The 26,135-nt window shown below is 43.0% G+C and overlaps 1 protein-coding gene across 6 annotated transcripts in view; it reads left to right on the forward strand.

Moving 5' to 3' along the window:
- The window catches only part of larp1b (La ribonucleoprotein 1B), a 40,100-nt gene that overhangs the window by 10,279 nt on the left and 3,686 nt on the right, over window positions 1-26,135 (forward strand). For 3 of the 6 annotated variants that reach the window (XM_056295252.1, XM_056295256.1, XM_056295255.1), the window contains 10 exons: window positions 1,619-1,763; window positions 2,280-2,457; window positions 3,926-4,125; window positions 6,007-6,369; window positions 12,354-12,468; window positions 13,780-13,955; window positions 17,971-18,077; window positions 18,586-18,746; window positions 23,600-23,744; window positions 25,638-25,747. In XM_056295252.1, the coding sequence (XP_056151227.1) occupies window positions 1,619-1,763; window positions 2,280-2,457; window positions 3,926-4,125; window positions 6,007-6,369; window positions 12,354-12,468; window positions 13,780-13,955; window positions 17,971-18,077; window positions 18,586-18,746; window positions 23,600-23,744; window positions 25,638-25,747 (1,700 nt within the window). The remainder of the gene's footprint in view (window positions 1-1,618; window positions 1,764-2,279; window positions 2,458-3,925; window positions 4,126-6,006; window positions 6,370-12,353; window positions 12,469-13,779; window positions 13,956-17,970; window positions 18,078-18,585; window positions 18,747-23,599; window positions 23,745-25,637; window positions 25,748-26,135) is intronic. The other 3 variants (XM_056295253.1, XM_056295257.1, XM_056295254.1) reach the window with 2 other exon arrangements.

The following is a 26,135-nucleotide window of genomic DNA, read 5'->3' on the forward strand; positions in this document are numbered from 1 at the left end:
ATTTGGGACATCTATAGCCAGAATGGTTATATCTGTTCAGTGACATGATTGGCTGTTTTCCTGCTTAGCTGGAATGAAAACCTGTATGCTGTTGTTGCTCAAGGGCCTTCTGGTTGAGAACCTCTGGCAGAGGTCCCTTGTCTTGAATAGTGTGACGGTTTGTCCTGCAGGGGGCAGTGTTCTCTGCAGCCGCTGACTGACAGCCATGGCCTCATTACAGAGCCAGACTCAGACTTGCAGTGGTGCTTGGTGAGGTGTTGTCCTAAATATAGCCCCAGTGCCCTGGAGGGGAGAGAGGATGAAATAACTACAGGCCGGAAAGCGGAGAATGAAAAGGACTTGAGCGGTAGGGGGGGAAGGCGAGGGATAGAGAGAGCGGTCAAGGAGCGGAGAGAAGTTGGAGAGAGTGAGAAGGATGTGGCGTGAGTAAAGACGGGGGGGTGGGGGTGGGGGTGGGGGGGTAGAAAGATGGGCTTTAGTGAGCGAGGAAGAGACAGAGCGAGAGCAGTCAAGAGAGAAGAGTGGGGATGCAGGGAGGGGGGCAGAGAGAGAGGGGAAGAGAGGCTGAGCTGTGGTCTTGTCTTCACCTCTCTTGTCTCTATCAGCTTTATTCAGCCTGCTCAGACAGCCCACTTGTCATTAGAACTCCACATGAACCCACCACTCCCCAGCGCCCCCAGGCTCAGGCTGTGGTCGACTGAGATGTGTGTGTGTGTGTGTAAACGTGACTTGTCTTTATGACTTAAATGTGGCGTGACAAGCACTGACGAGAGAGAGAAAACTGTGTTTCTATTAGATTTTTGGAGACATTTAGATATCCAATTAAAAAATAATATTTAAATTTTGTAATAAAAATGATTTTTAATAAAAATAATAAAATAAAAATGTAAATAAAACAATTTTGTAATAAAAGTAATGTTTAATTTATATTTTGTAAGAATTTTGTTCTTATCTACTTTGTCAATGATGGTGATGATAATAATAATAATAATAATAAGGATTATGGAACCACATCAAAAGGAATACATCAATACAAGGAATACAAAAAAAAGGAATACATCTTAATTTAAGAATTTGCAAATTTTTTGTACAAATGACAGCCATACAGTAGGATTATTTTTGCAAGCTCCCTCATTGTTCAAAATCAATTTAGGATGTGTAATTTCATTAAGTTAAGCCAAGTCAGTTTTATTTTACAGAATTTATATATTGAACAGAGGCACTGAGAAATACTGGTGGGGCTGATGAAATGTTACGATTTGTTAAGAATTGGTCTTAGAAAATTCTTGGACTTTTTATTGAATAAATAAATAAAAACTTAGTGTAGTCATTCTAGATTTACTCTGGTTTCGCCCCTAATTCTGCTAGTTTAGTGATAGATACATTTTTTGAGAAGTCATTGAGAAAACTTTAACCTGGTTTGTACCTTTTATGCAGTTTGTGTTATATTTTACTCTTGTACATTTTTTTTAATGTTTATCTGGAATTTGTTGCGTCTGCACTGTTGGCCAGATGTATTAATAAGTGTATGTACTGGTCAAAAGTAGATCAGTATAATGCAAATTTTTCATTGAAATAAATTAAATTCATCACCGTTTTGCTTCTCGCTCACTTGCAGTGAGTACTACTTCAGCCTCCACAACCTGGAGCGGGACTTCTTCTTGAGGAGGAAGATGGACGCCCAGGGCTTCCTCCCCATCTCTCTCATCGCCAGCTTCCACAGGGTGCAGGCCCTCTCCACTGACATCAACCTAATCATGGAGGTAATCCGCTTATGCGGTCCAAAGTCTCAATCTTAAATACCCGGTATCCATTTAATAAGTTAATTGAAGTAAACTTTGTGAGTTAATTGATGTTAATTTGGTTAAACGAAATTTATTATCTGGCATATTATAAACACGTATGACAAGCTCACCAATTTCTTTTATCCTAAATAACCTATGATATATTTGTATATGATATATATATATATATGTATATTTTGAGTGGTTTCCCTCAGAGAGTTTCAAAAGACTTATTAAATATTGGAATTTTATAGTTTTAAGTTTTTCAGTTGCACAAAAAAAGCCAATCACGTGAATGAGGAATTAAAACAATACTCAACATTGACACGCATTGTACACCTGCTTGTTTGTGAATATGATATTGATTAGTGGGCAGATTTTTCAAGTGCGGTTACAAAAAAAGGAAAAAAATAAGATCTGGCAAAACGTTGCCATTTTGAACAGCAAAATGTATTGCAGTCCTGTTGTGACCACCAAGTCTAAAATCCTGTGTAGGCTCTGAAGAGCAGTACAGAGGTGGAGCTTGTAGAAGAGCGGGTGCGCTGTAAAGTGGACCCTGAGCGCTGGCCCATCCCCGCCCCACCCGTAGTGGGTTCTCCCCACACCGACTTCAGCCAGCTGATCCACTGTCCCGAATTCGTCCCAAGACAAGCCTCAACCTGCATGACCACCGGTTAGTGCCCCCAAATTTGGAACTTCTTTTCATGTTTTATTTTGAAGCAAGGGTGTTGATATCGTTTAGACTGAACTGTTCTTTGACCAGTAAACGGTTCTGTCCTTCACCTCAGCGCCACAAAAGTGACATTTGGCTCAAGTCCAATAACGCCAGGGATTTTCAACCTTCCAAGATATAATCGAAATCAGAAAAACCCTGAAATTAGGGTTAAGATGAAATAAGAAGGGAATCCGGGTAGCGTAGCGGTCTATTTCATTGCCTACCAACACGGGGATCGCCTGTTCGAATCCCCGTGTTACCTCCGGCTTGGTCGGGTGTCCCTGCAGACACAATTGGCCGTGTCTGCAGGTGGGAAGCCGGAAGTGGGTATGTGTCCTGGTCGCTGCAGTAGCGCCTCCTCTGTTCGATCGGGGCGCCTGTTAAAGGGGAAGAGGGAACTGGGGGGAATAGCGTGATCCTCCCATGCGGTACATCTCCCTGGCAAAACTCCTCACTGTCAGGTGTAAAGAAGTAGCTGGCAACTCCACATGTATCGGAGGAGGCATGTGGTAGTCTGCAGCCCTCCCCGGATCAGCAAAGGGGGTGGAGCAGTGACCGGGACAGCTTGGAAGAGTGGGGTGATTCACCAGGTACAATTGGGGGCGAACCCCAAAAAAAAAAGATGAAATAAGATAATATAACATAACGCATTACTGACACATTACTGACACATTTACATTGGAAAACACAGACCAAAAAGTCTTTGATCATTTATCTAATATTTATGGCATAATAATTTTATGTTAGACTAATTTAAAAAAAGAGAAATGTTTATAACATGGTATCTAAACTTACATATAATAGCCAAGATGTCGAATGATATGAATTCTATTTAAGGCAAATAAAACTCATTCTGGTTCTAATACCCCACTCATACCAACGCAATGACCCGTCAAAAACCCACGTGTGCCATTGCTGTGTATGTGTACAGACGGGTCATCCGACACTGGTCAGTGACCCTGGTCTTGACCGGGGTTTTAGTGGGTTCAACACGGTTAAGTTTTGTTATGACTGGGGCAACACTGGTCACCTCGGAACCGGGTTTCAGTCGGGGAACCTCTTCGGTTAGGGAGTTAGGCGACTGTTTTGACGCATTGCTTAAGCAAAACCGTTATGTAACAAGTTAATGACAGTTTACTTATGTGATATTTGGATTCGTCGGCACACCCGTTGCACTTCACGTTTGTTTTGTCCTTTTGAGCTGTGTGGTAGAGTTTTAAAGCAAAGTGTCCATTTAGCAGCTCACCTTTGGTAAACACCAGAGCGCCTTGAAAACAAACAAAACAAGTTTACATACAATTTTTTTCCCTGTCATTTGTCGGATGATTAGATGTAGACCAGTTTTAGGACCTGCGTCTTATATTGAATACTGCCTGACGTGGACTGATTTCTAACCCTTTCCTACCTGATGCCACGGGGTCTTCAGTTTCACCCACTGCGATGCAGTCTACTTCAGAGTCTGCTGAGCCTATGGAACCAGCCAAGTCCAGCCCCTCCACCCAGGAGACGGACCCCCCAAAAGACGCCTCCAGAGAGCCCCCTGCCCCACAACCTGTTGTGCTGCCTGACTCCGAGGCCTGGATTCAGGTGGAGAAACGCCATCGCCAGCCCTCCGGCAAGGCTAAGGTACTGACTTTATGCATGCTCAATAATCCAGGTAAGAAAATCACAGACAGTTGAATCAGTTCATCTGGACACAACGTTTATTCTAATAAATGTTGTGTCCAGATGAACTAATTCAACTTCCTGTGATGCTAAGGTACTGAGTTGCTGTCAGGCAAATTAAACTTGTGGTTTTCAGAATCCACCACGCACCCGCTGGTTGGCTTTTAGACTGAAAAATCCACATCTACAAGCCAAATTCATGGCGTTTGACTCATGTTAACTTCCTATTGTCAAGTCAATTTTATTTGTAATTGTAAAGCCCATTATCACAAGTTACAAATTTGCCTCAATAGGCTATGTAGCCGAACACACAAGTGCCATCGCAAGTTCCTTTCACTTAAAACATCAGAGTTTTCAAGCAACATTCTGCAACTTTTTCACCTTATAATAACAGCTTCAAAATAATTTTGATGGTACACGGACTTGTAATGGGGGGAATGGTGCCTTTTCATTCTCACGCCGCTTCCCGAATGCCTGCTCTTGCACTATGTAACTTGGGTTGAGTGGGTATGAGCTGCTGAGAGTGATATTTTTTTCCCATAGGATGGTAAAGGCATGACCCGCCCTATTCTGCCTCTGATTGGCTTTCTCTGATATTCTTCCCCTAACCCTAACTAATCTGACTCCTCATGCGACCAACCAGCCCAACCAACAAAGGCAGAATAGAGCAGGTCATGAGTTCACCATCCTAGGAGAAAAAAAAAAGGTCTCTCACTGGAATCGTACCCCCTTCACCCAAGTTACGCAGTGCAAGAACAGGCATTCAGGGCACGACGTGGAAGCTGTTATTTTAAGTTCGAAAAGTTAATAATGTTGTTTTAAGTGAAAGGAAATGAGCCAATATTGTCACTGTTCTAATGTTATTAACTTTTTATGTGTCTTTTGGTTTCAAGCAAAAATTGTGATTATAGTATTTTGAAGGTTTTATTCTTTCCTGTGATTGACGCCTTATGATTAGCTACACCCATCTGGTCATTCAAGCAATTGAAAACAAACGCTGGGAATTATTTGCAAGCTTCATTTCACTTGGGTTCTCCCATCTTTTTTCTTTCATATCAGCCATCTGGCTTCTGATTCTTTTTCTCAAAATTTCCTGCTTCATTGTATCAACCATCTGGCTTCTGATGTTTGTTTTTTTTTTTTTTTTGTCTCTATTTTCTTGTTTCATTGTCTTTCATCTCGTCCGTCTCTCTGTTGTTCGTCCTCCTGTCTTTTTACCTGTCGTTTCCTCTCACATCACTCACCCCCCCCACCCCGCCATCACCTTGTGACCGGCAGCCTATCAGTGCTGACGTGTCTGCTGTCATCTCCTCCCCTCCCCCAGTGCCCCAGTCTGAATGCTCCCCCCCTGCAGTTGAGTACACCACCCTCCCATTCTGCTCTTCCTCTTCTCCATCCTTCTCACCAGTCATTTCGTGTATACCTTTCTTCATTTCGCTTAACCTTTAAAAACAAAAACTGAACACACTCCTAAACACACATTCAGTAGAAAGGCATTGATAGATATTTTGTAATTCCTGTGCTGCTCTGTTAAATATTTTTCTTTTATGGACTGATCTTGGATTTTTTTTCATACACAGCTATAATCTACTTTTTATAATCTACTTTTTTGCTATTGAAATGTCTGTGTAGTCACCTCCTTGCCAAAGGGTCGAGTAAGGCATATCTTTAAACAAAACCAGACTGGCAGTTTACACTGACGTTAGTGCTGATCATAGACAACAGAAAAAAAGTCATTATCTTGTTCTTGTTTAATGGAAAAAGTTGTACGTTCTCATTTCCTTTATCCTCTTTGAACATTGCTTTGTCCCCCCCCCCCGTGTATTTATCCCTGTCACCCAGGAGCGCAGTGAGCCACCGCAGTCAGGCCCCAAGGTGCTGTCACAGGCTGAGCCTGTCCAGGAGGAGCTGGACTTCCTGTTCGACGAGGAGATGGAGCAGATGGCGCCCAGGAAGAACAAGTTCACCGACTGGTCTGACGACGACGGCGACTCAGACTACGAGCTGGACGACCGCGACGTCAACAAGATCCTTATCGTCACGCAGACGCCGCCCCACCTCCGCAAGCACCCTGGCGGGGACAGGACAGGCAATCACGAGTCCCGTGCAAAGATCACCACCGACCTGGCTAAAGCCATCAATGATGGGCTGTACTACTACGAACAGGACCTTTGGAAGGGGGAGGAGCAGGCTGACTGTACCAAGGTAAAACAGACATTAAAAAACTGCACATGAGCCTAGTATCTACAACCCTCATTTGCAACTAAATCTAATATCTAAATTCTGGTTTACTAGGGCAAATTTCAATAGCTACTTTCTGTGTGATTTGATGATCTAAGGTCATGGCTAGGGTTTAGGTTTGGTATCAGCAAAAAGTAACACCTGCTTAGCGTCCCATTAGCTTAGGCGGATGGGTGGTTATCATGTGAATTCAGGTCTGACACAGCACGCTGAGTTCAAGATCAATCCAAAAAAAAATCCTTTTTTTCTCTCCATCCTATCTACAAAAAAAGGTCAGGAACCAGGAACATTTATTTGTCATTTCATTCCATGCACCTGCACACATGAAATGAAATGAAATATTGTTTTCCCCAGCTCACAGCAGTGCAACACAAAGACAAAAACACATCCAAACTACAAGAACACATTATTCCAAACTACAAAAAAAAAACTTACAAAAACACATATATCCAACATATTAAAAAAGAAAAAGAAAAAAGTCACTGTCCAATAGATCGAATGCCGGGATGACTGTTGGACTGCGGGTCTGCATGGGTTAGCAGTTAGCTTAGCCTGCCCCGCCTCCACGTCCTGTCAGACCGGTGTTTCCTTCTCAAGTGCAGCCCCAAGAAGGGCCATGGTCCCTGTGGTGAAAATTGCTCCCCAAAAAAATCTTCCAAAAAAATAAGATACTATTTCAATTAAATGATGCACTATCCACTTTTGCACCTGCAGTACTTCAGTCACATAAACACTGAGAAACAAGTCCAAAAAGTTTATTTTTCTTCATTTTTTTCCAATCCTTTTTCTTCACTTTCATGAAGTACAGGTCATGAAGCACTCAACTTAAAGGCAATTAATTGTAGGTTAAGGCAAAAAGATGAGTTTAAGTTTGGATTTAAAGGACTCAACAGACTGATTGTCTGACAGCAGCAGGCAGGTTATTCCACAAGAACGGGGCCCAATAGGAAAAGGCCCTGTCACCAGCTGACTTCTTATTAACTTTTGGGTACACACAGGAGCCCTATATTTTGAGAGTGAAAAGCTCGAGATGGAAAGTACGGTTTAAGGAGATCAGACAGGTATGATAGGGCAAGCCCATTTAGGATTTTATAATTCAACAGAAGCACCTTGATCTAACATGGATAGGAAGCCAGTGAAGGGAGGCAAGAATTGGTGTAATAAGGTCACATTTCCTAGATTTAGTTAGGATTCTAGCCATAGCATTTTGAACCATCTGAAGACTTTTAGTACTAGCATGTGGCAGACCTGAAAACAGAACATTACAGTAATCAAGTCTGGACGAAACAAATGCATGTATTAGAGTCTCTGTGTCAGCCATGGACAGGAAAGATCAAATTTTAGCCATGTTACATAAGTGAAAAAACCCGCAGTATTGGTGATTTCTTTAATGTGCTTATCAAAGGAAAGGCTGGGATCAAAGGTAACACCAAGATTTTTGGCTGCCACACTTTGTGAAATCACAGTGTTGTCAGATTGTTATTGTTACTTGATCAAATTCGTGTCTGTGTCTAGCAGGGCCAATGATCAGCATCTCGGTTTTATCGGGATTTCAAAGCAGGAAATTTAGTGACATCCAGTTTTTCACAGCAGCCAAGCAGACCTCTGAATTAGTCATTTGAGTATGATCATCAGCCCTTACAGGCACATACAGCTGAGTATCATCAGCATAGCAATGGAAATTTATTCCATGACTGCGTACAATTTGCTGAGGTTAAATATAAAGAGAGAAAAGTAGAGGGCCAAGAACCGAGACCCGAGGTACGCCATATTTAACATCAGAGAATTTTGATGTAATAGTACTATAGCAGACACAATGTGTTCTTTCAGATACATAGGACTTAAGCCAAGAGAGAGTTAAGCCAGAGAGACCAAAATTACCATTTATTTTGTCTAATAGTATACAGTGATCAGTGGTTTCAAAGGCTGCACTGAGGTTCAGTAGTAGAAGCACAGAGGTGGAGTCAGAGTCCATAGCTGGTAGATGCTGTCATTGGTTGCTGACCCCTGTGTTAGAGAGAGAGTGAGACAACGTTACCCCTCCCCTAAACCTACAGCTTGTTCAAGTCCAACACAGTCGGGGCAATGGCGAGCCAAAAATTGTTAATTTTTTTTTTTTAATTTACTATTTTCCCCCCATTTTTTCCTCTTTTTCCCAACCCCACTATAGTAACTAACCTCACTGCTACGACTCCTAGATCAGGATATCACATGTGCTTCCTCTGAGACACAAACAACAGCGTCTTCACACTATGCCCCAGTAACTCTGACAGGCTGGGGGTTGTAGGGACAGGTTTTGGAGGGGAGAGGGAGGTAGGGAAGGGTTTTATTTTGTGTGGTGTGTGACAACAAAATGTTATAAATAAATAAAATGTTCTAGATAGATAGATAATGTTGAAATTGAGAAGTTTGGACTTATATTTTACAACTGAAATTACATTTTTGTTATTACAGAGAGAGTAAAGTACCAAAAAAGGTACCGTTGGGTACCGAATTCCAGGTACTGGTATCGGTTCAAATGTGAATGGTACCCAATCCTAATTGCCAGTTTAACTGACATGACTGAAATTGCTGAGACACAGGGAACTCCAACCGTCTAATACTCTCAAGGTGATTTAACCAAAAATGTCTTGCCTCTTATACCAAGAAAGGTGTAGTAGAGAAGCATAGAGAGCCAGGGTAGACCTTAAACGTAAGTAATGACTATACAAGCCACTAAATTATGACAGTTAAGATAAAGGGCAGCCTGCATACCAAAGAGGGACTTTGACCACACTGACCCTCTTCAAGCCCGACACCTCAAAACCTATCACCTTACACATCTCTAGTGTTCTCGATTAGTCCCTCTAGGGATCATTGACTCTTGCACTATAATTTGCAGTGCATACAAATTATTTGCTTACTGAGGCTTTGAAAAACAAAGCTTTGCATCAAATCTTCACAAGTTTGGCATTTAGTTCAGGCTTAAATCTGTAGGGACTCCACTTTGAGTGCAGAATTAGAAAAAAAAACAACCTACATTTCTAGAATGGTTAAAATTTGCAAGCTGCCAGTAGGTAAGAGGTCGGCGCCACAGTGCTGTAACAATATATGATGCAAGTATGCCTGTGTCTTTAGATCCATTATGTATGATAGAAAAGAGAAGTGTCCCCTCTTCTTACCTTAAGGTAATTTAGCCTTCTGTCGATGCTTACATTTTGAGGTGCAGTGTGAGAATAGGGCTTCCACTGTTACACACTTGTTAATCTTAAAGTAGCAAGCTATAAAACATTGGCTGGGCTTCCCTGACTGTTCCATTTCCTAAAATGTGTTCACTTTCCATGACTCCCATCTCCCTCAAATTGAGCCACTATCTTCTTTGTTGCTCCTTTTTTCCTTAACTTTTATTTCACGAGTAAAATTTTGCAGTGCATTATACGCCATTTAATGGCGCCGTCGTTATTCTGCTTCACATTTTTCTAAAATGCATGATCACACCTGGAAGTACGCCAGTGCAACCACAGTCATATTTTGGACACTACATTTCTCTGCTGCTGGACACTGGAAAAAAAAACAAACAGCAATGGAGATGAACAGCGGGTGAATACAGACTAGAGAGTAGGTCAAAACCTTGGAGTTAAACGCGCTTGGTTTCATAAACCTCCTCTTAGGCCCTGCTAGAGCGAGGGCCAAAGAGCATGTTGACATATAGACTTTCTGACAGAGCCGTTACACTTGGCCTGTACCGAGTAGATACTGCCAAAAATAGGCCGCTTTTTATCACCCACTATGCATGCCTCCTTCAGACTACATGTGTCATACAGCTGCCTCTGGGGCTGACCCTTTTTAGGACAGCTGCCTCGTCTGGAGACCGACTGTGCACATTGTTTTAACAGACAAAAAGTTGCCAAGTGGCAACCATTTTTGTTGTTTGTTGTTGTTGTTGTAGACACAGTCACTCCATCCCAATACATTGTTCCTCCATCTACCCTGTAGCGGTACAACTGACTATTCCCTGTGGAATATTCTACAGTAGAAACAAACTGGCAGTGCACAAAACACCATTATCTCAAACAGTTTTTCCTTTTAACTTCCAACGTCTTTAAAAAGACAGCCTGATCCCCCCCACTCCAGTCAGTTCATCATGGGTATAACATAAAAGTGTAGCATTAATTCAGCCTGGGTGCGGTGAGAGGTGGGACTTGACATCTGCAATGCAGGGACAGACTCACACTCTTATCTGACACACAAGAGTGTCAGGAACAGCTGCTCTGTTCATGCAACAGACTGTCTCAAAGCCATGATCCTTATTGATTTGAACTGCATAATTAGCTTGAGATTTCAAAATATGTTAGTTAAAGGAAGAAGAGAGGTTTATGGGAAATTTCTTGTTTGAGATATTTAAGATGCAGACAAGCGAGGGTGACTCGGCATCGGTAATGTCTTGCATGCTTAGCGCGTATACGTCACGTAGTGTATTGCAATAATTGTGTTTGGATTTCGGCCATCGGTTCTACGTTTGACGCTGGCTCACATCTTCCCTTCTCTCCTAGCATAGTTGTAAAACAAGGTGGTGAGGAGGGGAGGCACAGGAGTGGCGTCAGGAGGAGGAGCAGAGGGTCAGAGGTGGTGGTGGTGGTGGGGGGGGTTGTAGCCAGAGAAAAAGCCACCTGTGGACATTTGATAAAGATCTGCTAGTTCAGCAACAGGCTACCAGGCTCCTGAACCCTCAGCATTGAGGTGATTAAAATTGTTAGACCAGGGGAATGTGCTGTCACCCATAGTCACTTTAATATGCCTTTATTGCCTTTTATCGATTACTACACTTATGTCTATAAGAGTAGTAATCAATGTAATTGCTCACCAGGCACTCTGTATCACTTAGTTTGACCGGTTGTGGGTTCCATTCCTTGTGTAGATCAGTGGATACCAACACTGACATGATTGTGGTTATATTTTCTGTTAAGGACAGTGCAGCTGTCTACCAGGTTCAATCCCTACTTTGGTTAAGGTTTCCAGTCCCTGCGTAGCTTTATTAGTAGGGCATGGCACTAAAACTGATTATGGTTGCCGGTTCCATTCCCTTTGTCTCTCAATGGATACCAGCCCTAGCTGGGTTGGGGATTTTTCTCTTTGTGTATCATAATGGGTAGTGCATGGTGCTAGGAGATGCACTAATAAACTAATTACCGCTCGTGTTAAAATAGTTAGCACACTGCAAATGCTAATTATCAAATGTTAGTTATCATTTTAATTTGAGTTTTGTGCATGAAAATTCCCAACTTGCCAAGTATCTGCTGTTTAGGTGACTTGTCGGCTTTTACACAGTCGGTGCACGTTCTGCTCAAAGGTTGTCAGTAAAGTTTCAGTGAGTGTGAGAAACGTTTCACCTGAGTACATACACCAAGGTCACCTGCATTCAGTCCCCGCTGGGACGGTGACGTGTCAGGTTCAAAGTATTGTGACTGCAGTGAGGCCTGTGCTTCACCTCACCTGTTGTTCATCAAACAGGCCTTGGTGATTTATTAGGCTTGCCTGCTCGGTTTTCCCCTGCGAGTCCGTCAGTGGCACAGTGTAGTATAGGTTTAAATTACTGCTCAGTGTTTTCCTGATGTAGTAACGTCACTGTGTATGTATGAGTACAGCTGCAGTGTATCATGACTGGAACTTTAATCTGAAATGACTTGAAAAGAAAAAAAGTTCTCAAGACCAGTATATTAAAAACATAGCATGTGAACAAGAATTAATCCTATTCATACCTTGTGTTTTTGTGTGTGCATGCAGTAAATTCTAAAATCCACCAGCTAAATATATTTATTTAGAACATTTTGGCACCTCCCAAAAGATAATCGATCGCTGGGCAAATTGGCTGATCAGGCAAACAAACATGACAAAAGACAACAAAAAAACTTCTGGCTGGTAGGACTTCACCACTCTGATGTTGAATTAATGTGTTTTCTGTTTCCCAGCAGGAGGCGGAGAACTTTAAGAAGCTCAACGTCATCAGCCAAGATGAGTTTGAAACTCTCACCCCCAAAGTGCCTGTCGATCCAAACCAGGAAGTCCCGCCTCCTCTCATGCCAGGTTGGTTGACAGCTGCACACTCCAATCATTTTCACACAAGTCCACCATATTCTGAATATTTGCATTAAATTCAATTTGCGTTTTACATTTCAGTCATTTAGCTGATGCTCTTACCCAGAACAACTTACAATAAGTGAAAAAATAGAATAACCTTCCAGTGCTTTATCTGATCAACATTATAACATTTCAAGCAACCTGTGACCATATAACATTCATGAAAGAGAAAGGTTTTGAAAATAAAAGGTACCACTTTACAATAAGATTACTCTTATAAAGGATTTATAAATGGTTTATAATTAAATTAATTAGGTTGTAAACACTGTAAATCATTAATAAACAATTATAAACAAGTTATAACAGTTTTCATACAATCGATGCGGGCTCACTATTTGGCAAGAGCAAGTTACTGCTGCACTTTCTATCTATTCTGTTAAATCTCAGCTCTTGCTAGGTGCTAACAGATCTTACTAGTTGCTTGCTAAGTAACGAATGACATCTGAGGCTTAGCAGTACAGATAAATGTGGGCTCACTATTTGGCAAGCAACAGGTCGCGGTTGCCCTTGTTATGTAATGTGTAGTAACAACTTATTAATGATTTATAAAGTGTTCACAACCTAATTAATAAGCTAATTCTAAACCATTCATAAACCCTTTATAAGGGTAATCTTATTGTAAAGAGGTGCCAAATAAAATTTGTGCTGTAAGAGAGATGGGAAGGGATTTAGTTAAACAAGTAACCAAGACTTGGGGGGGGGGGGGGGGGGGACAACACATATTATTTGTCCCATCTGCAGTGTGCAACAACAGGAGAAATAAACACTACAAAATTCAAATAAAGCAAATGTGTTTCTAAAATGCGATGAACAAATACAGATACTGTACAGAGTACACTGTACATTGTCAAATCATGATAATATCTAGGTAGAGTATTTATGGTTAACAGTTATATAAACAAGCAAGAATGGACATAAATAAGGTAATTAAAGGTAATAGCAAATAGAATTATTAAAGAAAAGAAGATATCTGAATGAGGGGATACAACTGAGGTCTGCTTCCATGTTATGGTGATACTGCACATAGTTGCAATCATATGTACTTGAGGTTGGTTGTTGGTGACAAGGAAATTTGTCTTGCAGGTGGTTGTATTGTCTGTCACATTTCAAAATGTACAAGGGAGCCTGTGGCTTTCTGGACTGTCACAGGCAATTTAGTCACTGTGTTGTGACTTATTTTGCCACTTATTTTAGCACTGTGCACACACAGCTTAATAGTTTTACTTTTTTCTTCTTCAAACTCATGCCTCTCTTCAGTGGCAGTGCAGGGAATATCAGAGGTGGCCCACTCTCTGCCCACCACTGTGCCAGAGTCCCCCAGCGCTCACCAGCCCAGGACCCCCAGGACCCCACGCACCCCTGGGCGGCAGGACCCCAGCAAGACACCTCGCTTCTATCCTGTCATGAAGGAGAGCGGCAACGTTGACATGAAGGTAAAAGCCCGCTCTTTTCCCTGGGTCTTTGCAGGGCAACGAGAATGCTCTTCTGTCCGTAGACCACTGCTGTTGAGGTGTCATGGCGCTCAGCCCCTCACGGCTCAGTGAACAACAGTAGGACACTATGGTGGTAACGCATTAGCTCCCAGCTGTGAATAACAGGAGCTGTATGAAGTGGGGAGTTGCTCTAAATGTTGCTCTGATTCAGAGTTTGGTAAATTCCTCATTAAATTACAGAAAAGGCTCTGTTTTCTGTTGTTTTCTTTCCATGTCTCTTTTGAGCTAATGAGATTGAGGGAAGTCGTTTTAATACCTATAAACTAAAAGATGCAAAATAAAGTCATGCTGTCATGTGCATAAACGACAGGCGAGGGAGTCGCGATTAATAACGTGCTTTATTCAGCCATCTGCTTCCAGTCCCCGACCCGGACAATCCCCCAGAATGCCCCAGTACAGAACCGCGCTAAAACATAGTTGCGTGCCCCTCCTCTTACGTACACAGCGTGCTGGGCACTGTAGTTCTCATCACACATGCAAAGTTCTAACCATCTTGTTTCAGATGCAACTGTGAGCTGTGTAGGTACAAAATACCTTTGTTTCATACTAATCGAGCACAATTTTTGCCGCGCTTTTTTTTCCTTCTTTGGCCTCTGAGCCCCTTTTTGAGTCTTTTTTTTTGTTTTTTTTTTGTTTGCTCAATTTTAACTTGTGACTTAGTTGGAAACAGAGTTCTTTTGTGGAATCTAAAAAATGAAGATAACAACTGGGAATTCTGGCTTGGTTGCTTGACTTCCGGAAGTTCGTGGCTGTCACCCAAGAAAGTCATCCTGGAACCCACACAGCTCCTGTAGCAGCCGTTGATGGCAACTGCAAAACTAAATGTTGCTTTCTTTTTTGTGAACCTAGTAGGTGTCTGTTTTAATTAGCTGTGGATGCTAATGCCCATTAGCATAATATCACGTTTTTGCATGATTACCATTGACATATGTGTTTTTGTAGTTTTGTCGTTTTTTGTGGTTTGGATATATGTGGATGGGCGGCACAATGGCACAGTGGTTAGGGCGGTCGCCTCACAGCAACAAGGTCCTGGGTTCGAGCCCTGTGGTAGTCCAACCTTGGGGGTCGTCCTGTGTGGAGTTTGTATGTTCTCCCCGTGTCTGCGTGGGTTTCCTTCCGGTGCTCCGGTTTCCTCCCACAGTCCAAAGACATGTAGGTCAGGTGAATCGCCTGGACTAAATTGCCCCTAGGTATAAATGTGTGTGTGTGTGCGTGCGTGCGTGCGAGCGAGCGAGTGAGTGAGTGTGATGGCCTGGCAGCCTGTCTAGGGTATCTCCCCATCTCCCGCCCAATGACTGCTGGGCTAGGCTCCAGCATCCCCGTGACCCTGAGAGCAGGATAAGCGGTTTGGATAATGAATGAATGAATGGATGCTAATGGAGTCAGTAGTGCTTGTTTTCCCTCATAGGTGATTTAATTTTGATTGGTTTTTGGATTTGTTTTGTTGAAATAAAGGCTATACAGTTCCATATACTTTCTTGTATGATTAATTGCGCTATACTAATAACTACATTGCTACGACATAAGATTACTGTTAGTCTTGGTAATTAGGGATGTCCAAATCTGATCCACGGCTGCGGTATTGGGTCAATACTGGCCTAGAATGCTGGATCAGATATTGGAGGGGAGAAAACAATATGATCTGATACCTATCCGATACAAACCACTGGGAAATCTAGCTTAAATCCTCGGCTAAATGCTTGTATATTACATCTTTGTCGTCTTCTTCATCTTTTTGTTCTTCGTCTTCTTTCTGGCTTTCTTCTTCATATTGGCACTTTCCATGCCGCGCACCTCCGGTTACGCGGCGCAGCGTGTCAAGTGATAACAACAGTAGTAGCCAATTAGTCGTATGTGTATGAGCGTTAACTACCTGTGGAGTAGTCATGTCAGTGGTGTGGAAGTATTTCAACCTTAAAGAGGAAAAAAATCCAACAGCCGAATGCAAAATTTGCAGTGCAAATGTTTCAAGGGGTGGCAGCACTGTTGTTTGGTTTAACGTCACAAACTTAATTAAGCATTTGGAAAAACACCACACGGAACAGCACCAGGAAATTCTGCATGCAGTGGCTGCAAAGAAAAGCAAAACGCCCCAACAGCAGACATGGATGGAATCAATTAAAAGGCGAGAGAAACTGCCCCCAGACAGCAACAAGGTGAAATCGATAACGGAGAAACTAGTTCAGTTTATTGTCCTGGGTGACCAACCCTTTTCGGTAATAGAAAATGTGAGGTTTCGACGCTTAATTGAGCACCTCAAACCATGCTACACTTTGCCCAGTCGCCATTATATAACGGAAAAGGCCATCCCTCATATACACAATAAAGTTCGCAGTTTTCTCTCCAAACTCTTGGAGGATGTAGGAGCGGTTAGTTTCACAACAGACATCTGGAGCTCAGATGTGAGTCCAAAGTCCTTGTTGAGTCTGACTGCACATTGGATAGACTCGGATTTTACCTTTAAAAAAGCGGCGTTGCATGCCCGAGAGTTTCATGGCTCACATAGGGGATTCCATTACGGCAGCCATTGAGGAAATGCTGTGTGAGTGAAAGATTAATAAAAAGAAAGTGCATGTAGTTTTAAGCGATTATGCACAAAATATGAGGATGGCTATGGATCAACTTGGTGTGGCAAGCTTAGGATGCTTTGCGCACACACTGCAGCTAATTGTGCATGAGGGACTGTTGTCGCAGCGCAGTGTAAGTAACACACTGGCCAATGGGAGAAAAACAGTAGGCCACATCAAACACTCGCCCCTTGCCTATTCAAGCCTGCCTACTCAAAGCGACTTTCATTGATAGACAATTGAGCGCAAACATCGGATGCTATTGATGCGCATGCATCGACTGTCAGCAAAAGGCAGCAGCCAATCAATTCGTTTGTCACAGTACAGCGCGAGCCCAGACCATTGTTCTGTGATCTATGTGGAGAAAGCCGAAATGAAGCCACGAAACTACAGAGAAGGCATCAAACCTGCCAGTCAGAAAGCCTGAGGTAAGAGCTCAAATTAGAGGAAACAAGAATTTTGTTAGCAAGCTAGCTAACATTGTTAAGGGAGGATGTCGGGTATGGGGAGTTGGACTGCACACTCTGTAAGAATATCCAGTTATCTGGAACCACTGACAAACACCAAAAGCAGCAGAGGAGTCTGGCTCGTGTCTAGATGGTAACCTTTGATTTGCGAAACTCTCACATGCCCAAAGTAAGCATTAGGTTAGGGCTAGATTGAAGTTAGGTTAAAAATTCTGCAAGAATTTTGCAAATCTAGGGTTACCATCTAGACATGACTGACAGAAAAACAATGGCAGCAGAGCAAGTATGGCCGCAAATATCTGGCAGTGCTCAAGAGAGCAAAAGGTAGACAGCTCAAGAGAAGAGGACAAGACTTGAGGCATACAGCGAAACAGCAGCCTTCTCCCAGTGCTTTGGGACATCCAGTCAAGATATGATTCAGGGTGCAAAGGGTTACTCCACACTGCTTGCAGGATGGGTCGTCTTCTTTGCCCCAGATCTTTAGATTGTTTTGAGTTGGCAAGAGGTCAGCCACAGCATGCAGGCGGAAGGTCAACTTTCCCTGGTCGGTACCCCAGAGTTCCATCCATGACAACGATCAATCGAGTGCATGGTCCCACTACATCCACCGTCCCTGGCAGGCAAGCCCTACCGCTTTTATGTGGCAGTCTTCTTCTGCTGCCTCTCGGACCCTCTGCACCATGAGTCCTCTTTTGCCCTTGGCATTGGCCTTACTTCATCTCTTGGCGTTGTAGTTTCCAAGTCCTAGCTGTCCTTGACAGAGTACCCCAATGATCTGCTGATGTTTCTAGTATGCTTCTGCTGACCTAACTGCTTCCTGAGGCTTCAAAAATAATAGTTTCTTATTATATTTACAAAAGAGTGCACAAACATCTAATTTGCAGAACATAATGGCTCTGTTTGTGTATTTTTATTTGCCAGACGCCCAGGAAGAAGAAGACTCGTCATAGCTCCAACCCGCCACAGGAGTACCACATCGGCTGGGTGATGGACTCCCGCGAGCACCGCCCTCGCTCTGCATCCATCAGGTACTGCTGCTAGTAATATTAATGGCCCCAGTCCTACACTTTTGTGTTGTGGCTAAGGTTTTACCTCACATTGTGTTAAATATGTTATGCATTGTGTAAATGTTGGTCCCAATTTTTGAAAAAGACACGTGAGAAAAGGTTTACTGGTTCCTTTCTCTTCTTTCACCTTGCCTTACTCTCTCTCTCCACCCTCTTGTCTGGTTCCTCTACTTGACATTGCTGTCGAATGTCTTCCCTTTGTTTGCTCTTCAGTGTTTTTTATAAAGCACTTTTAAACAAAACAAGTCAACCACAAAGCTTCAGAGAGCAGTAAATGACAAATGCAGATTAGAAAAGAAGTTAAACGAGTATTAAGATTTATAGCCAGAGTTTATGCAAGTGTGTGTGTGTATGTGTGCGTGTGTGTGCATGCCTGTGTGTGTGAGCTTGCATGTGTGTATGCTTTTCAACCTCATTTGAACTCACACTCTCTCCCCTTCCCCCCTCCCCACCACCACTACACACACAGCAGCTCCAATGCCTCTCCGTCAGAGGGAGCTCCTCTGTCTGGAAGCTATGGGTGCACCCCCCAGTCTCTGCCCAAGTTCTGGCACCCATCTCACGAGCTGCTACGAGACAATGGCTTCACCCAGCAAGGCTACCACAAGTACCGCAGACGTTGCCTTAACGGTACAGATTCAGGATAAGATGCCAACCCAACACACACACACACACACACACACATGTGTATAACGTTTAGCACTCATCTAAGTGACTTCCTCAGTCTCACCTGACTGCAGGTATCCCCAACCTTACAAACAGCACAGTTGCATAACGACCAAAACCAGCACAGTTGCGTCACAACCGTAACCAGTGATTGATTTCATATGCAGATCGCCATGACCATTAATTAGAGTTAAAATGGCCATGTGTACTATTCACAAAGGATAGGGGAATAATTTTTATTAAACCAAATCAACTGTCATGAGAAAGTTACGACGTTACACAGCAACATAAATACTTATGAGCCCCTGAAACGAGATCCAGGTAGTGGTTACAAGAAAAAGATGACAGATTGTCCGAAACTGTCTGAAAAGTACAATGCTAAGAGTGATTAAGAGTACATCTGTCGCCATCAATCCTCTGTGAATAGTACACGTTGCCATTTTACTCTAATTAATGGCCATGGCAATTTGCACATGAAACCGATCACTGGTTTCGGTCATTATGCTACTGTATTATTTATAAAGGTGAGGATACCTGCAGTCAGCTGAGACTGACCAAGTCACTTAGATGAGTAATGAAACGTTTCCCCCTAAGCGTTGTGTCCAGATGAACTGATGCAACTTTCTGGGACACATGCACGTACTCACAAACGGTTCCACTGGTCACCACCCTGTGACTGTAGTTTTGAATGCAGAAATCTGGAGAACAGGGCACTGTGAGCCATTTACTTTGTTTTAGTCAGCACCATTCAACCGCCCCTGCTAATAAATATTGGTTTACTGGTTATCTTATGCATCAGGAAAGTCCTAATATTACACACCACTATTACAAACCTCTAACAAATGCCATATATGCTATATTACACCCTCTCCATCTATGAAAGGTTCAGTTCCTGAAACACTATGCCTGTCTTAGAAATAAAAATAAAAACCAATACCTGAGTTAATCTGTTTTAGAAGGACAGATGTAGACGTGCTCTGTATTAGAAAGCCTTTACCTTAATTGTCAGGTGCTCTTTGGTGTCAGAGGAAAAAATTAAAAGAAGAAAAATAGAGAAAAAGCTCCAAACCAGGGCACTCATTAGGTTAAATGGTCTTTATTATATTGACATGTTCTAGGTGAACTGTTAAAAAAATGCTCGCGTAGCAGCTCGTGCCTTCTTCAGGACATTGTACAAATGAGCTGAGGATGGTATGTGTACATGCTCAGTTAATTAGTCAGACAAGCACTATAATCAGTCAAACAGCAGCAGCACCAGTAATGCTAAACCCCACCTCCAAAGTTCCATTGGCTAGACATGCAAACCGACTGATTTTGCGTGTGAAGAGATACCTCATTTACACACCCACTCAAAAACAACAACAAAAAGAGACATGCAAGAAGTACAACATAGCCTCCAAGTCATAAACACATAGAATATCAAACCCTTTAGTAGTACTGAAGAACAGCACTTGACATTGGTTTACACACATACAAAAATAACAAAATAAACCACACACCCATCACAGAAAAACTCTATAATCTGTTGCCTCATTAAGACCTGGGTATTCCATAGCTTCAATTTACAGATCAATAATGTTTCACGCTGAAGTAAAAACTTGTGTCTCTTTATAGTGCTTAGCCATGGCGTAGTCTTCATTACTGAAACGGTGTGCATATTTGTGTTCAGCAAAACACTCTTTTAACTTTTAGTCCTACACACATAGAAACACCTGCAAGGACACAGTAGGTGATACACAACAAAATCAGAGTTACAACTGATGAAGCCATTGGTCTTGTTTTCTCTCTCTTCTTGTCACAAAATGTCTTGCTCTGAATGATATTCTCACAGTGGTTGCGTGTACCACACTTAAAAGCCCCCGAAAACTGGGTCCGCGTTGGTGTAGCAGTCTAAGCATTGGCTTTGTGTCGATGCAGTTGCCCACTGGGGACCAGGGTTCGCGCCCCAGTCTCGTCTGAGCCGACTATGGCCGGACTCGGCGAAGCAGCAATAATTGGCAACGCTGTCTTCGGGAGGGGGGCGGAGTCGGCTTGTGTTCGTCACATGAATGTGTATCTGTGTGTGTCGGAAAAAGCAGTGGTTCAGCCTGGGTTCGCCTTGTCACGAAAGTGGTGAGGCGTCTCCTTCAAGACTGCCGGCCGGAGAGATGCAGTTGGCGAACACATGTAGTACCAGGGTGGGTGTTTGAACTAAAATAGGGATCGATTGGCCACTAAATTGGGAGAAAAAGGGAAAAATCAGAATAAATTGATTAAAAAAAAAAAGTCCCCAAAAACTTAGTTCGACAATGTTCTTGATTTGGAACCTGGTGGATAGCTTCTTAAAAGCCTGTCCTCTATGGATGGTGCCTCTCTGAAGACTGTTATAGGTGGATCAGGGAAGATTTCTTTTAATATCGGATCACTAGGCATTATGTTCCATTTTGTTTTAATAATTTGTTTAATTTCATATATATATATATATATATATATATCTGTAGGCATGGGGCAAGATTTTAGTCTAAGCACTATTGACCAATCACGTTTGAGTAGGCAGTGATTTCTACAGGAACATGCTTTGGTTGTATGTTGGTAGCAGTCTGGGTGGAGACCTAAAGAGGCAGAACGTGTTGGTTGAAATGTCGTCTGGACCTAAAACACCTACAAAAAGTATCAATGTTTGTGTATTGTGTGGAGAAGTGTTTGATTCATGTCGACTACTTGTGAAATAATCTGGTCGTAGACGATGTCTCTCAACTCCAACTCCATTCTCGCATCTCAAGTTGCTAATCTGACTGTAAACAATGGCGAGCGCACATGAGAGCAAGTCTTCATAGGAAACAGAATCTGGCAGCTACAGGCAAAGCCCTGAAATATTGGCTGTTGTCCCCAGCTGGAGAAGTATCAGAACTTAGTGACAAATAGTGTTGCAGGGCTAGCAGGCCTTCATGGTGATCTATGTTGGTGTAGAGGCCACATCTAGAGTCTCCATATAACAGTCCATAGCACACCTAATGTCCATAAGTTTGCACAAGACATCCAATCTTTTTTTTTTGGACGTTTCCCCCTTTTTCTCCCCAATTGTACTTGGCCAATTACCCCATTTTCCAAGCTGTCCCTGTCACTACTCCACCCCCTCTGCCGAGTTGGGGAGAGCTGCTGCTCCACCCCCTCTGCCGAGTCAGGGAGGGCTGCAGAACTACCATGTCTCCTCCGATACATGTGGAGTCGCCAGCTGCTTCTTTTCACCTGACAGAGAGGAGTTTCACCAGGGGGACGTAGCGCGTGGGAGGATCACGCTATTCCCCCCAGTTCCCCTTCCCCCCCGAACAGGCTTCCCGACCGACCAGAGAAGGCCCTAGTGCAGCTACCAGGACACATACCCACATCCGGCTTCCCACCCGCAGACACGGCCAATTGTGTCTGTAGAGACACCCGACCAAGCCGTAGCTAACACGGGGATTCGAACCGGTGAGCCCCGTGTTGGTTTAGTTTAGTTTAAATTGTTTATTTGGGAAGATACAGTGTACATTAATCAACATTCAAATCAAATGTAAATGTACCTTGAGTTAGCTAATAGGATAATTTCCATTGGCAGTCCCTTTGCCTGGTGTTGTGAGACAACAGAATAGACCACTACGCTACCTGGACGCCCAAGACATCCAACCTTGGAACCCAAAGGCTAAATCGTCTAATAACGATTTAGCTCTGGGGACAAGGGCCAATATTTCGAAGCTTCCTGTGTTGCTGCTGGCTGCTTGCTTTCGTTTCCTATGAAGATCTCCACACTGTGCGCCCGTCATTGTTTACAGTCAGATTAGCAACTTGAGATATGTGAATGGAATTGAGAAGTGACGTCTACGACTGGATTGTTTTACAAGTAGTGGACACGAGTCGAGCGTTTCCATACACAAACATCAATACTTTGCGTAGGTGTTTTAGGTCCAGACGACATTCCAGCCAATGCGTTCCGCCTCTTTTGCTCCCCACACGGAATTTTACAAACTTGCAACCAAAGCATGTTCCTGTGGAAACTGCCGTCTACTCAGAACACTAACTAGTGTCTAACCAGAACGCTTCCGATACCAAAATCTTGTCCCATACCTACAGATTTTTTTTTATAATCTGTTAATAGATATTGCAATACATTGGTAGTGTCTTTACAGAAAGGAGGGGGAGATCTTTCACAAGAGGTTTTATTAAAAAAAAAAAGTCCACAAATTGAGAACAGGGCTCAGTCAGAGATCCATTACCAAAGATAATTGCTCTGCCCACAGGATGTTCCAGATTCTCATGAATCTTGGCTAGCGTGTAAAAACATGAAGTCCGAGGATTTTCCTTAATTTGGAAGGCAAATTAATTTTCCGGGATCCAATTTTGGTCTCTAGCTTGGGATAGGATTTTCCTCGGTTCTTTTTTCCATCTCATCGATCTGATTTGCCTTGAGTTACTCGTAATAGATTTTGTTACCTAATTGTCTCTGAGCCTCATCACTTAGGAACTTTTGTCCATGACCACTGCTGCACCCCCTTCGTCAGCAGGTTTTATGATAATTTGATCATTTCGTGCTATTAAGCTACATAAGTATTAAGTGCGTATCTCACTTTCGGTCGCTCTTTACCCAAGTTAATCTTTCCATATTTCTACAATATAGCAGGGCCCAGTTTGTTTCATTTCATTATCATATTGGACATTTTGGCATCAAGTTTTTTTTTTTTGCATCAGATGTCATTTTGTAAGCGTCACCTTCATTTCATGCAATATATAATTTTGTTTTGTATCAAAACATGTAACATAAAATCAAACATACATGACAATATGAGAGATGTGTTTTCCAGAGAGAAAACGGTTGGGCGTTGGCCAGTCTCAGGAGATGAACACCCTGTTCAGGTTCTGGTCCTTCTTCCTGAGGGACAACTTCAACAGGAAGATGTATGAGGAGTTCAAACAGTATGCCCTGGAAGACGCCAAAGAAAATAACAGGTAGGGTGGATTGTCACCCATAACAAAAAAGCAGTCTGGTCACATGATAGTTAGAGGCTGTACTCAGATAGTGAGTAAGTAGTAAGAAACCCAGTCAGTGAAGACACTGGTCAAAACTCTGGTGGGATTTGATCGTAAAGCGTATGTGGTAGTGGTGTGATTCTATATATGGTGTGACTTATTCTCTGTTCTGCTCAATCCAGTTTTGTTTTGTCTGATTCAGCTCTATACTGTTCTATTCAGCCCTATCCAGTTTTATTTTTATATTATTTGATGTTTACACTACATGCTAATGGCTGTATGAAATATTGGTGGTCCTGGAATTTAAGCTTGATCTACTGTTGCACCCATGGTGACTTCCTCTGAGCAGGCCAGAGGTCCGAAGTGTAAAAACAATAGTTACGTACTGTAACGCTTAGGATTCTCTGAGTGTAGCCCTCTAAGAGCTGTTGCTATTGGGCTTGTCCCTGCACGTATGCACTGTCGTGAAGATTTTCTTTCACGCCCTTGTGCTCTTCACGGGCCTCCCTTAGGTCCCTACATTAATTCTATAGAAGTCTTGCTTGACCTTAGCTCTGCTCCCAAATAAGCCAGCGCTTTCTTCATCTGATGTTGGTGGAGCCAATGGGGCCCGAAGCATAGAGGGCTACTATTATACTCATAGAATCTGGAGTTACAGCATGTAACTTTCGTTTTACTTTGTATAAGCTTCGCCCTCTAAGAGCTGTTGCTATTGGTATCAGGGTGAAGCTGGATGTGGTCAATGCCCCACTGGACCACCAGAGTCCACAAGCATTAACACACACCAGTATGCAAGCACCATAAAGCACGCAGTGCACAACAAGGATAAAATATCAGCTGTGCCATGACCTTCTGCTGCCCCAAGCCCTGTCTGAATGGTCAGGGTGAAAGCATTACACCTCCCTCATGCTCTGTGAAAGTCCCAACGCGAGCAGAACGGGAGCAAGGGGGTAAAATAACTCACTGAACTTTGACGGTGTGAGAAGAGGGAGATATCACATGGTGCGTGGGTGTGCACGGCAAGCATACGCTCACACAGTGAACTTAAGTCGGGAGAGCAGGCAGGGACGGTTATTACACTGTTACTGTCTCAAGACCTTATACAAATAAGATAGAAGAGAGCCTAAGCACATGGCAGCCTGTGGCGCAAGAACTGGCTCTCTACAGTGATGAGTGTGTGCATAACATGCCCAGAGCTGACAGTGTGTCGCTGGTTGCCAAGTATGTTCAATACTGGATTAGTTAGAGAAAACTCAGACGTATCACACACATGGAACCGAATAAAAGGACATGGTGAAGCCCGTGATGCCGCTGTACATGTTTTCCACTGCCATTCCTCTGAGGAGAGCTGTGGAAGAGGACAAATTTCTCATAGAGTGGGCATGAATACCATGTGTATGTGTGTGTGTGGGGGGGGGGTCTTTCCTCACTGTGGCATATGCCTGTGTGATAGCTTTACACAGCCAATTGGGTTTTCCCTGAGAATGCCCTCTGTAATGCACAAATACATTGCCTGTCTGAAGCCTGCTGTACGTGCCACATAATGGGACAAGGCGTGCACTGGACAGAGGTGATGTGATGTTTTTTCTCTCTCATTTCTGTGAGGAGGAGGAAAAAAACCCTCCAAGGAAACAACACCCACAATCTAAAAGAGCTGGTTATGACCTTGGGCAATGAATGCAGTTTTCGGTCTCGGAGTGATTGAACCCCCATCATCTCTGATAGTGAGACAAGATGGAGAGACTGAGAGCGCAGACTGAGAAAGACCTTTTCAAGAGTGAGACTTGTAGCTGAATTTTGGTTATATGTGACCAGGACGATGTATTAGAATATAGTAGTGTCATAAATGTTTCTGTTTGCTTTGCTCACCAGGTATGGGCTGGAGTGTCTCTTCAGGTTCTACAGCTACGGTTTGGAGAAGAGATTCAGGATAGATCTGTTCAAGGACTTTCAGGAAGAGACCCTCAGGGACTACGAGAGAGGTAATTAAATCATGACGCAAAACTTCCCTAGCAGGGAAATTCCACACCACACATATGATAGTGTGCTCTGTAGGTGACAAACACATTTCTCCCATGCATCCCAAGTTTCCCAAGCCATTTGCACTGATACACCAGTTAACTAGAACAGGACCGCTGAAACCAGCCACACTTGTTTGGCTGCAGAGGGTTGTGATTTGAAAAGCACAGTCCATCAGGTTAGTGTTCACAGAGTTGAGGAATTCCAGCAACCTGTAAACGAGTTCTTTAAATCACGATCTCTAGAGTGTTTTGTTGTCATCTATGTTGAAGACGATGTAAACGCAGCCACTTTTGATGATGTCGTAAGCAGACATTTCATATAAAAGGGAGAGTTCAGGATGTGTACTTG

This window comes from Lampris incognitus, chromosome 16 (genome assembly GCF_029633865.1).
Source record: "Lampris incognitus isolate fLamInc1 chromosome 16, fLamInc1.hap2, whole genome shotgun sequence".
Taxonomy (NCBI): domain Eukaryota; kingdom Metazoa; phylum Chordata; class Actinopteri; order Lampriformes; family Lampridae; genus Lampris; species Lampris incognitus.